Genomic DNA, 13,089 nt, shown 5'->3' on the forward strand with positions numbered 1-13,089 from the left:
GTAGAATGGCACCAGTCTGCCGCATGCCAGAAACCGGGCTACACAAACTGAGCCTCTGGTGGCTCAGTCTGCTAAGATAGTCTGTTATTAACACAGCTGCTTGCAATTACTGCAGGTTCTAGTCCCACCAGGCCCAAGGTTGACTCAGCCTTCCATCATTTATAAGGCAGGTAAAATGAGGACCCAGATTGTTGGGGGCAATAAGTTGACTTTGTATATAAATATGCAAATAGGATGAAGACTATTGCTAACATAGTGTAAGCCGCCCTGAGTCTTCGGAGAAGGGCGGGATATAAATGCAAATAAAAAATAAAAAATAAAAAGCGAAGCCCCATCCGTGAGATGCAGGCACCAAGTTGAAACAACGCACCCTCAGGTCCGTGGAAAAACCTCTCTTCATGGAACCGATCCCTGGGGCCCAAAAGGTTGCGGGGCGGGCATTGCTCTAGAAGAAATAAAACAGAGAATGGCAAGACCAAAGAGTTCTGATATTTAGGATCACCCCTAACCCTCTTAAGATATTTAGGAGCACCCCTGATTTCTTTAGAGGTGCCAAGGGAGCTGATTCGTATAGAACGCAAAACTGCAGGGATTGGTATCTATATTCAGGTCAAAAAATCCAAAGCTTTTCCATTTTCCCCTCCCCGGGCTGGCACACACCTGTGCTTTTAGCTGTCAAACAGCTCATAGGATTCCAAGAGGCAGAACTTTCCTCCCTGCTAAATCAACCCCGAGGTGGGATTCAGCCGGTTTCTGTCCAGTTCGGGCGAACCGGTAGTGCCGACTGCGAGCGCTCACATTTGCAAACCGGTAGGGAAGGTAAGTGAATCCCAGCTCTGCATCAACCTCTGGGAAGGGAGCTTTACCAGTTTAACTTCTACCTGCCCTGCAAGAGAGCAGCAGTTCCAGAAGAGAAAAGAGTAAAAATATTCCTTCAGTCATCGGGGAAGATTAACGGCAAGGTTCAGCTGATTTAACGAAGACGCCATCTGCTGTAGGAGAAAGGAACTCAGCATTTAAGAAGAAGGCTCTATGGCAGTGGTTCTCAACCTTTATAGTGCTGCGACCCCTTTAATACAATTCCCCACGATGTGGCGACTCCAACCGTAAAATTATTTTTTTTTAGGCAACGATCTCAGCGCGCCTCAGCAGCTGCAGAAGGGGGGAAAAAGCGGCAAACTGTTTTTTTGAATTTATCCCGCCTGAAGCCGTATTGGCTAGCGATCTGAACTGCTTGCGATTGCCTTGAGGACGGAGGCATTAAAGCGGAGACTCCTCCCCTATTAAGTTTATCGCGCCTGAAGCCAGATTAGGCTAGCGATTGGGAGTGATTGCAGCTGGCTTGAGAGGGAGACATCAGAGCAAAGATTTCTCTCTTTCTTAATTCATCACGCCTGAAGCCGAATTCGCAATTCTTCGACTCGCAAGTATACTTCCCATATTTCCGATAGTCTTAGGCGACCCCTGGCAAATCGTCATTCGACCCCCAACGGGGTCGCGACCCACAGGTTGAGAACCCTGCTCTATGACAAGGGAACAGCTCCAGGTTTTGGAAGAACTAATCCTAAGTGTATCTCACAGCCATGAGTAAGATTTGCTCTTCTTTCTGATATTCCTGCAAATGACTGGTGAATGACTGGGCTGCAGCAACCTCGGGCTACTACTGATAACCATTCCTTTACTCATCCCTTCCAAGGTTGTATGAGCAAAGCAATGGCCACTGTTTAAAGCACATACAGTTGTGCCTATTCCTATTGTACAGTACTTAACTAGCCCTGACCAGCCCTGATGATGTTACCTAGTTTGGGTAATGAAACATTGGCAAGAAAACAAGCAACTCAGAAAGCATCAAGGACCCTCCGGTATTTAATTTGTTGCCGGTTGGGTCTCTTCCTTATCAGTGTTGCCTGTTTTTGATTTTAAATCTGAAATTTCCTACAGGGCAGGGACATGTCAATGATGGGCCTAGAATAGATTTTTGCTGTATGCCTGCACCATCTTGTTTATGGCCTTCCAATTAGCCAAGGGACAAACTTCCATTTGTGTAAGGCCAGGGGTAGGCTTCAAAAATTTGAGCAAGGGGTTCTCTGCCCGCTTGCTTGGTGGGCATGGCCATTGTGTATGTAGCTTAGTCAGCCTCCTGCACCATGGCAGGGGGGGCGTTTTTTCCCCTCCCCGGGCTCCAGAGGTTTTTCTTGAGCCTCCAGGAGGGCAAAAATGGCTTCCCCCAGGCTCCAGAGGCTCTCTGGAGGCGGGAAATGGGCCCATTTCTGGCCTTCCTGAACTTCCAGTAGGCCTGTTTTTCGCCCTCTCCAAGCCTCAGAATATGCCCTGAACCTACCTGCATCCAAAATGGGCCAGGTGGGGACTCCTGGGAGGGGAAGGGTGGGGTGGGCGGGACCAACCAGGAGTGGCATAGAATCTTAGCTAGAGGTTCTCACGAACCCCTGCAAACTCCCAGCAGTCCACCCCTGTGTAAGGCCCAACTGATGCAGAAACTTATGCAGTTTGTGTCTGCAGTGGGCTCTGAACCTCATTGGTCCAAACGGAACTGGTTCCTCCATTTTTAACACACAAAGGCTTAATATTAAGAGTTTGCCCATTAAAGAGCTCCTTAGATGGATATGACTAAGAAGTGGGGAGGGGCTCCATCTTTTCTCCTGCTACCAGTTAGCTCAGTTTTTCCCCCCAGTGCTGGCTGACTGGGGATTCTGGGAGTTAAAGTCTGCACATCTTGAAGTTGCCCAGTTTGAAAAAAAACTTTATTTAGTTTAAAAGGGGTGGTTCAGGTTTTAGGCTAATGCCAGAATGGGCTCCAATTGTATATGTAGGGGTTGAATTTTGACGGAAACGCACAGCCTGTTTTTGAAATCATTGCAGAGGCTTAAGACCTTGTGCATTTCCCCCCCAAATTCTCCCAGGAATCACCCAGTTGTCCTCATATGGAGCAGCCTCCTAAACACGACCTGCCAAATGGATCCATTCTGCAGACCAAAGCCAAATGCCAGCGGACTCGCAGCAATTCAGCCAGTAAGTTTCTGCAGTTTAGGCTACATCCAGATGCATGGACTGTCATCACTCCGAGTAATGAACCCAGGGAAGTCAGGACCCTGACGCTTTGTTCAGGTTCAAGACCAGAAGTGGGTTTCAGCAGGTTCTGACCAGTTCTGGAGAACCTTTAGTGGAAATTTTGAGTAGTTCGGAGAACCGGTAAATACCACCTCTGACTGGCCCCGCCCCCATCTATTCTCTGCGTCCTGAGTCCCAGCTGATTGGGAGAAAATGGGGATTTTGCAATAACCTTCCCCTGGAGTGGGGTGGGAATGGAGATTTTATAGTATCCTTCTCCTGCTACGTCCATCAAGCCACACCCACAGAACCGGTAGTAAAAAAAATCGAATCTCACCACTGGTTCAAGACATCCTTTATTGAGTGTAACATATCGGCACTTAGAAAGGTGAAGCTAGCTCTAAATTATTCCTGTGCTTAGGGATAGTTAAAAGAATAAGACCCACCCAACTTTTGTCTCTCAGGTCACATGGTTCAATCAGTCCAGGGGTAGGTTCCTGCTCAACTTCGACAGGTGTCCGTTGACATGACCTTGGTTCTCATTCCGGCTGGTAGATGTTATGGCTGGCCGGCTGAAGCACCACATCCCCCACCATGCTCTCCCCCCTCCCCTCCCCCTAAATGGCAAGCAAGAAACGAAGCAGTAGTAAATGCAATGCAACCGAGTTGTTTATCCCTACCACGCTTAAAACTGCGGAGACGAGATTGTAGGATAGAAGCCATTCTATTCTACTGCCTCTTAACTATACTCAGCACAGTATCAGCACTAGAGTCCTTCGTGTTTTGGAGTCCTATAATCCAACATCAAGGACACGGTGGTTCAGTGGCTAAGACACTGAGCTTGTCAATCGAAAGGTCGGCAGTTCAGCGGTTCAAATCTCTGGTGCCAAGTAACGGGGTAAGCTCCCGTTATTTGTCCCAGCTTCTGCCAACCTAGCAGTTCGAAAGCACGTAAAAACTGCAAGTAGAAAAATAGGGACCACCTTTGATGGGAATGGAACAGCATTCCATGCGCCTTTGGCATTGAGTCATGCTGGCCACATGACCACGGAGACGTTCGGACAGCGCTGGCTCTTTGGCTTTGAAACAGAGATGAGCATCGCCCCCTAGAGTCGGGAACGACTAGCACATATGTGCGAGGGGAACCTGTACTTTTTACCTTTAATCCAACATCAGAACCATCATTAAAAAGACGCAACAAAGAATGTCTTCCTGCGTCCACTCAGGAAGTTCAATCCCAGGAGCTGCTGATACAGTTTTACAGAAGAATTGTTGAGTCTTATCATCTGTACTTCTATAATGATCTGGTTCAGTTCAGCAACCAAACAGGACAGGCGCAGATTCCCAGTGGACTGCAGAAAGAACAATTGCAACCATCCTGCCTTCTATAGAAGACCTGTATATTGTCTGGGCCAGATGGGAGGTAGCGGGAGCTGAGGAAAATATCTGCAGGCTCCTCACATCCTGAACATAAACCGTTTCAACTCTTCTCCTCGAGATGGCGCTATAGGGCATTGCAGGCCAAAACAACTAGACACAGGGACGTCCCAAAGGTACTTTTTTTCTAAGAGGCAACTGGACGTCCTCGTTTTTTCTTTGAAGATGTTTCGCTTCTCATTCAAGAAGCTTCTTCAGCTCTGGATGAGAAGCTTCTTGGATGAGAAGCGAGACGTCTTCAAAGAAAAACCAGAAAGTCCAGTTGCCTCTTGAAAAAAAAGCACAACTTTGGGACAACCATGACCTGGATAACAGAGAATCTCCATAGACATTTAGACACAGGGACAGTTTTTTCCCTCTTGTGCCACCCACTCTGGTGAACACCTAATTTTCACAACATTGTCTAATGTCTATATAGAATATATAGAGCTGGAAGGGACCTTGGGGGTCTTCTAGTCCAACCCCTTGCTTAGGCAGGAAACCCTACACCACTTCAGACAAATGGTTATCCAACATCTTCTTAAAAATTTCCAGTGTTGGAGCATTCACAACTTTTGGAGGCAAGTTGTTCCACTGATTAATTGTTCTCACTGTCAGGAAATTTCTCCTTAGTTCTAAGTTGCTTCTCTCCTTGATTAGTTTCCACCCATTGCTTCTTGTCCTGCCTTCAGGTGCTTTGGAGAATAGCTTGACTCCCTCTTCTTTGTGGCAACCCCTGAGATATCGGAACACTGCTATCATATCTCCCTTAGTCCTTCTTTTCATTAAACTAGACATACCCAGTTCCTGCAACCGTTCTTCATATGCTTTAGCCTCCAGTCATGTAATCATCTTTGTTGCTCTTCTCTGCACTCTTTCTAGAGTCTCCACGTCTTTTTTACATCGTGGCGACCAAAACTGGATGCAGTATTCCAAGTGTGGCCTTACCACACTATTAACACTTCACATGATCTTGATTCTATCCCTCTGTTTATGCAGCCTAGAACTGTGTTGGCTTTTTTGGCAGCTGCTGCACACTGCTGGCTCATATTTAAATGGTTGTCTACTAGGACTTCAAGATCCCTCTCACAGTTACTACTATTGAGCGATGTACCACACATACTGTACTTGTGCATTTTGTTTTTCTTGCCTAAATGTAGAACCTTACTTTTTTCACCATTGAATTTCATTTTGTTAGATAGCGCCCAGTGTTCAAGCCCGTCAATATATGTATTTATCCATGTAGTATGACTGCAGTAATATTATTATTTATCCTTCTTATTATCTTCTTTACTACTTCCTCTTATTGGGATGATGATGATGAAGAAGTACGTAAAGATGATGATTCTGTTGGTTGCATGTATACTGAGAGCTTCTACACCTGGGACAATTTCCTTGCACGTCTAATCTCACTTGGCCAAATAAAGTATCCAATTCAATTCAATTCCATCTGCTTTTTTTCTCTTCCCCCACCCCCCACCCCTTTAAGGTGCCAGTCCGTACTGGATAGGAGATGTTGATAGTTCTATGGTCAAGAAGTCAACCTCTCGGTACAGACAGTCCCTTTATAGCAACAGAAAGTCATTCTCTCAGCAGCTGGAGAATGCAGCAGGAAAAGCAGCTGTCAAGGTAAGAGGAAAAAGGAAACCCACCAGACTATAGCGCTCCATCTGTGGAACAGTCAAGAAACGACAATACAGATGGAATGCAGCTTTCAGGCCAAACATTTCCTTCCTTCTTACGCCTCCCAAAACGAGCATCTAATGCTTCTCTGCAATGAAGCAGCCTGTTTCCCAGAAGTTCCTGGACCTCAGAAAGATGAGGTCACTTCCACAGACCAAAGAAAACATCACCTGCATCTCCGAATGGTGTTTGTTCCACCTTTCTCTTTACCAGCCGGGTCCCTGAAGGACTAAATCCATCAGCGAAAATGCACGTTTATTTATTTATTTTGTCACACAGTATATATAAGCATAAGCATGAAATAATTATACAATATATAAGCATATATATGAGTATGAGTATGTAATGACTATATTAATTGGATACAATGAAAGGAAACAATAGGACAGGAATGGTAGGCACGTTGGTGCTCTTATGCACGCCTCTTACAGACCTCTTAGGAATGGGGTGAGGTCAATAGTAGAGAGTTTTTGGTTGAAGATTTTGGGATTTTGGGAAGAGACAATGGAGTCGGGTAGTGTATTCCAAGCATTAACAACTCTGTTACTGAAGTCATATTTTCTGCAATCAAGATTGGAGCGGTTCACATTAAGCTTAAATCTATTGTGTGCTCGTGTATTGTTGCAATTGAAGCTGAAGAAGTCTTCGACAGGAAGGACGTTGTAACAGATGATTCTATGAGTTAAACTCAGGTCCTGTCGAAGGCGGCGTAGTTCTAAATGTTCTAAACCCAGGATTTCAAGTCTGGTGGCATAAGGTATTTTGTTGTATTCAGAGGAGTGGAGAACTCTTCTTGTAAAATATTTCTGGACACGTTCAATTGTATTGATGTCCGAAATGTGGTATGGGTTCCAGACAGTTTGCTCTGTTTGTAGAGTCGGTTAGAACTCTTTCGTTGCTGGATGAGCAAGTCAGGATTGAACTAACATCTGAGCCCAGGTGGCCTTTAGGAATGCTCCACCCCAAAATTTGGGGGGAAAGTTTTTTCGTGAACTTATCCAGGGGAAGGAGAGATATTTTTTTCCCAGCAGTTTCTCAAGGGCAGGACACCCCTCTAACTGCCTTGGAGACGGGTGGAGTTCAACTGAAGAGAATTCGTTATGTGTGGTGTTTTTTTGCATTGATATGATTAGGAAGTGGCCATTAATCCACATCCCTGGGCGACTTCCTAATTAAATAAACCCAGGAACCAGAACCCTCCAGCCATGAGCGTCTCACTCCTTCTCTGAAAAAGATTTCTAAAAGCAAAGCCTCTCGCCCATCTGTTGAATGATAAAAATAGGGGGAAAGGGCAGGATTCAATTCTCATCAGGACACGAACAAAGGAGATGTTGTCGATGCAATATAGCCATTCGGTGCCTGATTGTAGATGACGACTAACTGTGCAATCATTGTTGATGATGAACAAGAATGAAGGATATATTACCAGCATCTAATGCAGGGGTCCTCAAACTTTTTAAACAGGGGGACCAATTCACGGTCCCTCAGACTGTTGGGGTGTGTGGACTTGCTGGGGGGTGGTGGTGCATAGCTAGGTGGTCATGTGACTGGGTGGGTGTGGCTAGGTGGTCATGTGATGGGCAGGTGTGGCCAATTTAGCAGTCCGTTAAATAATACACACAAATTAAACTTTAATTTGTTATGCGCCTGGGGTGGAAAGCAGGTTAGGGAAGGGATGTGGCTGCCTTGGAGGGGGAGGGGGAGGGACTTCTGTGTGTGTGTGTGTGTGTCCGTCCAGTGGTGGGATTCAGCCAGTTCACAACACTTCGGGAGAACCGGTTGTTAACTTTCTGAGCAGTTTGGTGAACTGCTTGTTGGAAGAAATCATTAGGGAAGAGAACCGGTTGTTAAATTATTTGAATCCCACCACTGTGTGTCCCTCCCTCCCTCTCTCTTTCTCTCTATTTGGAATCTGGGGAAGCCAAAAACGGGCCTCCGTGCATCCCGTTTTTGGCCTCGTCCTCCAGAAGGCAAGTGGGGGCCGGCGGGTAAGTGGGGTAATGTGGGCGGGGCAACCTTGTGGTCCTGCGTGGGCTGGATTAATGGCTTTGGCGGGACATATCCGGCCCACGGGCCATACTTTGAGGTCCCCTGATCTAATGCATCACTCCATTGTAGGCGAAAATTGTGATACATGGAATGAAAATATAATTTAAAAAAAAAAAAATCTCCAGTATGTTATTAACTTTTCCTTGCCGTTTGTTTCAACTGTAGCCTCTTTCCAGGTCATCTCGCTCACTAAGTTCCGCCCACCTCATGTCCACATCTTCGGGTTTACAGGCCTCCATGATCTCCAACATTGTTTTAATGAAAGGTCAAGGGAAGGTGAGCGGTTTGCTTTGTTATATGTCTTTCCTTGGATAATACATGAATAGAATAGAATAGAATAGAAATAATAGAAGAGAATAGAAGAGAAGAGAAGAGAAGAGAAGAGTTGGAAGGGACCTTGGAGGTCTTCTAGTCCAACCCCCTGCTTAGGCAGGAAACCCTACACCACTTCAGGCAAATGGTTGTCCAACCTCTTCTTAAGAACTTCTAGTGTTGGAGCATTCACATCTTCTGCAGGCAAATTGTTCCACTGATTAATTGTTCTAACTGTCAGGAAATTTCTCCTTAGTTCTAAGTTGTTTCTCTCCTTGATTAGTTTCCATATATTGCTTCTTGCCTTGCATTCAGGTGCTTTGGAGAATAGCTTGACTCCCTCTTCTTTGTGGCAGCCCCTGAGATATTGGAACACTGCTATCATGTCTCCCCAGTCCTTCTTTTCATCAGACTAGACATACCTAATTCCTGCAACTGTTCTTCATATGTTTTAGCCTCCAGTCCCCTAATCATCTCTATTGATGAACGCTGGGACAAAAAACGGTTTTCTGAAGTCAAAATTTTAAAACTACATTCTTCTTTTAAGGGAAAGATCGGTCTACAGCAAGGGTGTCAAACTCATGTCGTCAAGGCATTGTCACATGATGTATCGCGACTTTTCTTCCTTCACTAAATGGGGCATGGGCATGTTCATGCGTGACATATCCAGCAAGTGGGCCATGAGTTTGACAGTTCTGGTCTATGGCAATGTTTCTCAACCTGGGCTACTTGAAGACTTCAACTCCTGGACCTTCCCCGGCCATGTAACAGAGGAATTCTGGGAGTCGAAGTCCCCACGTCTTCAAGTGGTCAAGGTTGAGAAACACCAGTCTGGATGGAGAATTGGATCATGTCCTGGAAGATTTCACTTCTGTTTTAAATTTCAAGATTGCTCTTCCATCCTAACAGATCAGGGTCTCAGTGCAATAACAGCAGTATTATACCATTATCCTGATTGTTCCCGAAAAAGCATAAAAAGTAACCATCCAAAACTGGATTCCAAATTTATGCATGCTTCTGCAATTGGCTACTAATTCTGTGATGAATCAGACCTTTCCTCCATTCCAGGATAAAAGTCCATTCTAATTATAAAAAGGAAGCAAGAAATTCTCTCCCCACTCCCAAACATAGATTTTAAGTATTATTGAAACACGAGGAGATTTTAAGTATTATTGAAACACGAGGAATTTGAATGATCTCTAACTTGAGTGCGTGGAAAACCATCATGAACCAATAGGAACATGGATCCATCTATAGCTGTTTAAGAAGAAATTCCCAGCGCCTTTCAGAGTTGAGGGCCAATAAAAACATTTTTTTTCCTCCAAGATCTTTTCACAAATAAAAGAAAGGTGTTTTGATTGCTCGTATAAGCAGTTAGTCAAAGGAGCAGGTGATTAATCAAGTAAAATGCTCCCTCTGTTTCACCCTCATTAGGGACTGGGCTTCAGCATTGTGGGTGGTCAGGACAGCATTTATGGTCCCATTGGCATCTATGTGAAGACAATCTTTCCTGGAGGAGCAGCTGCTGCAGATGGAAGGTTACAGGAAGGTAGGATAACATCGTCCCTGTATTTGAATGAGTTGAAACTAGACAGTTTGGATTACAGAAGGGAATCGTCTCCAGGTCCTGTAAACATCTGAAATATCTATCTTTGGGGGTGTGGGGGAGAAAATAGTGGCTTTAATGGGTTTGACCTTACATACAGCTCTCCAATGGGGGAAATAGGCGTGTGGGGAATGGTGGGTGAACCTTGACTGGTGCAGAGTTGATGAAATGCTGGTGCTGAAAACTAGCTAATAAGATCATTTATTTCGATGTAACAGGAGATGAAATCCTAGAATTGAATGGAGAATCAATGCATGGACTCACGCACCATGAAGCTTTGCAGAAATTTAAGGTTATGGCTCTATGTAATGTTTTCCTATAAGACTTCTCCTCCCCCTCCTCCTCCTCCTCCTCCTCCTCATGTCCTTTCCCTTCCCCTTCCACAGCTTCTCCTTCCCCTTCTCTTTCATATATTCCTCTTCCTCCTCCTCCTCTTCCCCTCTCCTTCTCTTGTCCTTTTCCCTGCTTGGCTGTCCTTTCTCTTTCATGTATTCTTCCTCTTCCACCTCCACTCTCCTCTTGTCCTTCCCCTTCCCCTGTTTCTCCTTCCCCTTCTCTTTCATGTAATCCTCCTCTTTCTCCCCCCCCCCCCAATGTTCTCCTCCTCCTTCTCACAACGCTTCCTTCTTTCTAGCAGGCCAAGAAGGGCCTCCTCACCCTCACCGTTCGGACAAGCTTCAGCACTCCATCTTCTGCCACCAGCTATTTATCGTCTCACCTTTGCCGTTCTCTGAGTACCAGCATGTGCATCACCAAGGAGAACAGCTCCTTTGGGTCAGAAAGCATCACAACGTTTCCTCTGAACACCATGAATCCCAATGACAGGATCATGATGGAAGTCTCCTTAAATAAAGGTGAGCAGTAAATATAGTGGCTCCCCCACCCCTACCCCGCCACCAAAAAACCCTCAAAAAAACCCCAAGTGTTTCCAGAATAGACTTGGCTCAAATATATTGTCACTCTGAATCTTTTTTTTCCCCCTTCTTCTTTTTTTTTGGTGATGCCGTGCCAAAAAAATCCCTTCTGGTTTGGCAGGAGTTGCGAGAGAGCAATCATTCTACTATAATGGCTGGGTTCATTAAAAATAATAATAACTTGTTTGGCTAGCATAACGCATCTGCTCGGCTAGTCTGGCTTGCAGACCAGTTTTAATGTCTTAATATGTGTGTACTATTCTGGCATGTGAAATCATAGAATAAAACAAACCACAGCTTAGCACAATATGTGGGCCAAGTGGCCAAGTATGCATGCAGAAATCCTGAACGGTTGAGGACAGAAGCAAGGCCTAATGCTCAATACTGACACAGAATAGAATAGAATAGTATTTTTTTTTTTAAATTGGCCAAGTGTGATTGGACACACAAGGAATTTGTCTTGGTGCATATGCTCTCAGTGTACATAAAAGAAAAAATACCTTCATCAAGGTACAACATTTACAACACAAATGATGGTCAATATATCAATATAAATCATAAGGATTGCCAACAACAAAGTTACAGTCATACAGTCATAAGTGGGAGGAGATGGGTGATGGGAACGATGAGAAGATTAATAGTAGTGCAGATTTAGTTTGCACAGTGTTGAGGGAATTATTTGTTTAGCAGAGTGATGGCCTTTGGGAAAAACCTGTTCTTGTGTCTAGTTGTTCTGGTGTGCAGTGCTCTATAGCGTCTTTTTGATGGTAGGAGTTGAAACAGTCCTGGATGTGAGGGATCTGTAAATATTTTCACGGCCCTCTTCTTGATTCGTGCAGTATACAGGTCCTCAATGGAAGGCAGGTTGGTAGCAATTATTTTTTCACAGGATGAGCATACAGGGAAATGGCACATTTCTTAATCCTTTAAACCTAACCATCACCCGTCTTCTTCCACTTATGACTGTATGTGTAAGGTAAGTGTTGTACCTTAGAATTCTTGATGAACGTATCTTTTCTTTTATGTACACAGAGAGTGTATGCACCAAGACGAATTCCTTGTGTGTCCAATCACACTTGGCCAATAAAAATTCTATTCTATTCTATTCTATTTGGATAGCTCACTTCCTCTTTGTCTTTCCATATCTTTCTAATGTATTTTCCACAGAGGCTGGTGTGGGCTTAGGCATTGGCTTGTGCAGCATCCCTTACTCCCGGTACATTTCAGGGATATTCATCCACACTCTTTCTCCTGGCTCTGTGGCTCACATGGATGGGAGGCTCAGGTATGTCGAGACCGAATAATTTCCAAAACGTTCTGACATTCACTTCCTACTTTTTTCAAAAGGTGAGAAGTTACAGGGCCAAGTTTGATTGGTTACTCAAAAGCCAATCCAACTTTTCACCTGGAAAAAAGGGCCCTACTTTAAAACCGTTATTGGCAAACTCAATTCATCCACATACATTACAAAATCATTCTTTCTTTCTTTCTTTCTTTCTTTCTTTCTTTCTTTCTTTCTTTCTTTCTTTCTTTCTTTCATTATTTTCTTTCCTTCCTTCCTTCCTTCCTTCCTTCCTTCCTTCCTTCCTTCCTTCCTTCATTCATTCCCTTCCCTTCCCTTTCCCTTCCTTTCCCTCTTTCTCCTTTCCTTTCCTTTCCTTTCCTTTCTTCCATAATTAAACTTGAAATGTCTCAATATTGAATTTCCCTTGCGAAGTGAAAGACCAGACTGCAACAAAGAAAGAAACTGTAAGCACAACGTAGCTGCTAAATTCTGGGTCAAGGCTCTGTTTCTTGCAGAGCAGAGCATCCAGAGAAAGTTTAGAGAAGGAGTTAAGTAAGATGAAACCAAGAACAGGAGCCTGCATATTCTTTCTCTATGCTATGAGTCAATCTTGGTCTAACCCTTTCTGTTCAGCGGAGCCTCCATATGTTTTGCACTTCTAATCTTTTGCAAGATTAGAGCTACTACAGTATAAGCTGCAGAGAGACTATATTCCGTGATTTGTTTTCTAAAATTTGCTGCCTCCTGAAAGAGAG

At 44.5% G+C, this 13,089-nt stretch overlaps 1 protein-coding gene across 11 annotated transcripts in view; it reads left to right on the forward strand.

Annotated features, from left to right (window-relative positions):
• IL16 (interleukin 16) overlaps positions 1-13,089 on the forward strand; it is a 64,428-nt gene that overhangs the window by 29,976 nt on the left and 21,363 nt on the right. For 9 of the 11 annotated variants that reach the window (XR_009151987.1, XM_058155839.1, XM_058155838.1 and 6 more), the window contains 7 exons: positions 2,922-3,030; positions 5,975-6,114; positions 8,383-8,493; positions 9,964-10,078; positions 10,354-10,427; positions 10,770-10,989; positions 12,217-12,334. Coding sequence is in view for 10 of the 11 variants with exons in the window: in XM_058155839.1 (XP_058011822.1) it covers positions 2,922-3,030; positions 5,975-6,114; positions 8,383-8,493; positions 9,964-10,078; positions 10,354-10,427; positions 10,770-10,989; positions 12,217-12,334 (887 nt within the window). In the remaining variant the exon portion in view is untranslated. The remainder of the gene's footprint in view (positions 1-2,921; positions 3,031-5,974; positions 6,115-8,382; positions 8,494-9,963; positions 10,079-10,353; positions 10,428-10,769; positions 10,990-12,216; positions 12,335-13,089) is intronic. The other 2 variants (XM_058155844.1, XM_058155846.1) reach the window with 2 other exon arrangements.

The sequence above is a fragment of the Ahaetulla prasina genome, chromosome 13, assembly GCF_028640845.1.
Source record: "Ahaetulla prasina isolate Xishuangbanna chromosome 13, ASM2864084v1, whole genome shotgun sequence".
NCBI classification, from domain to species: Eukaryota; Metazoa; Chordata; class Lepidosauria; order Squamata; family Colubridae; genus Ahaetulla; species Ahaetulla prasina.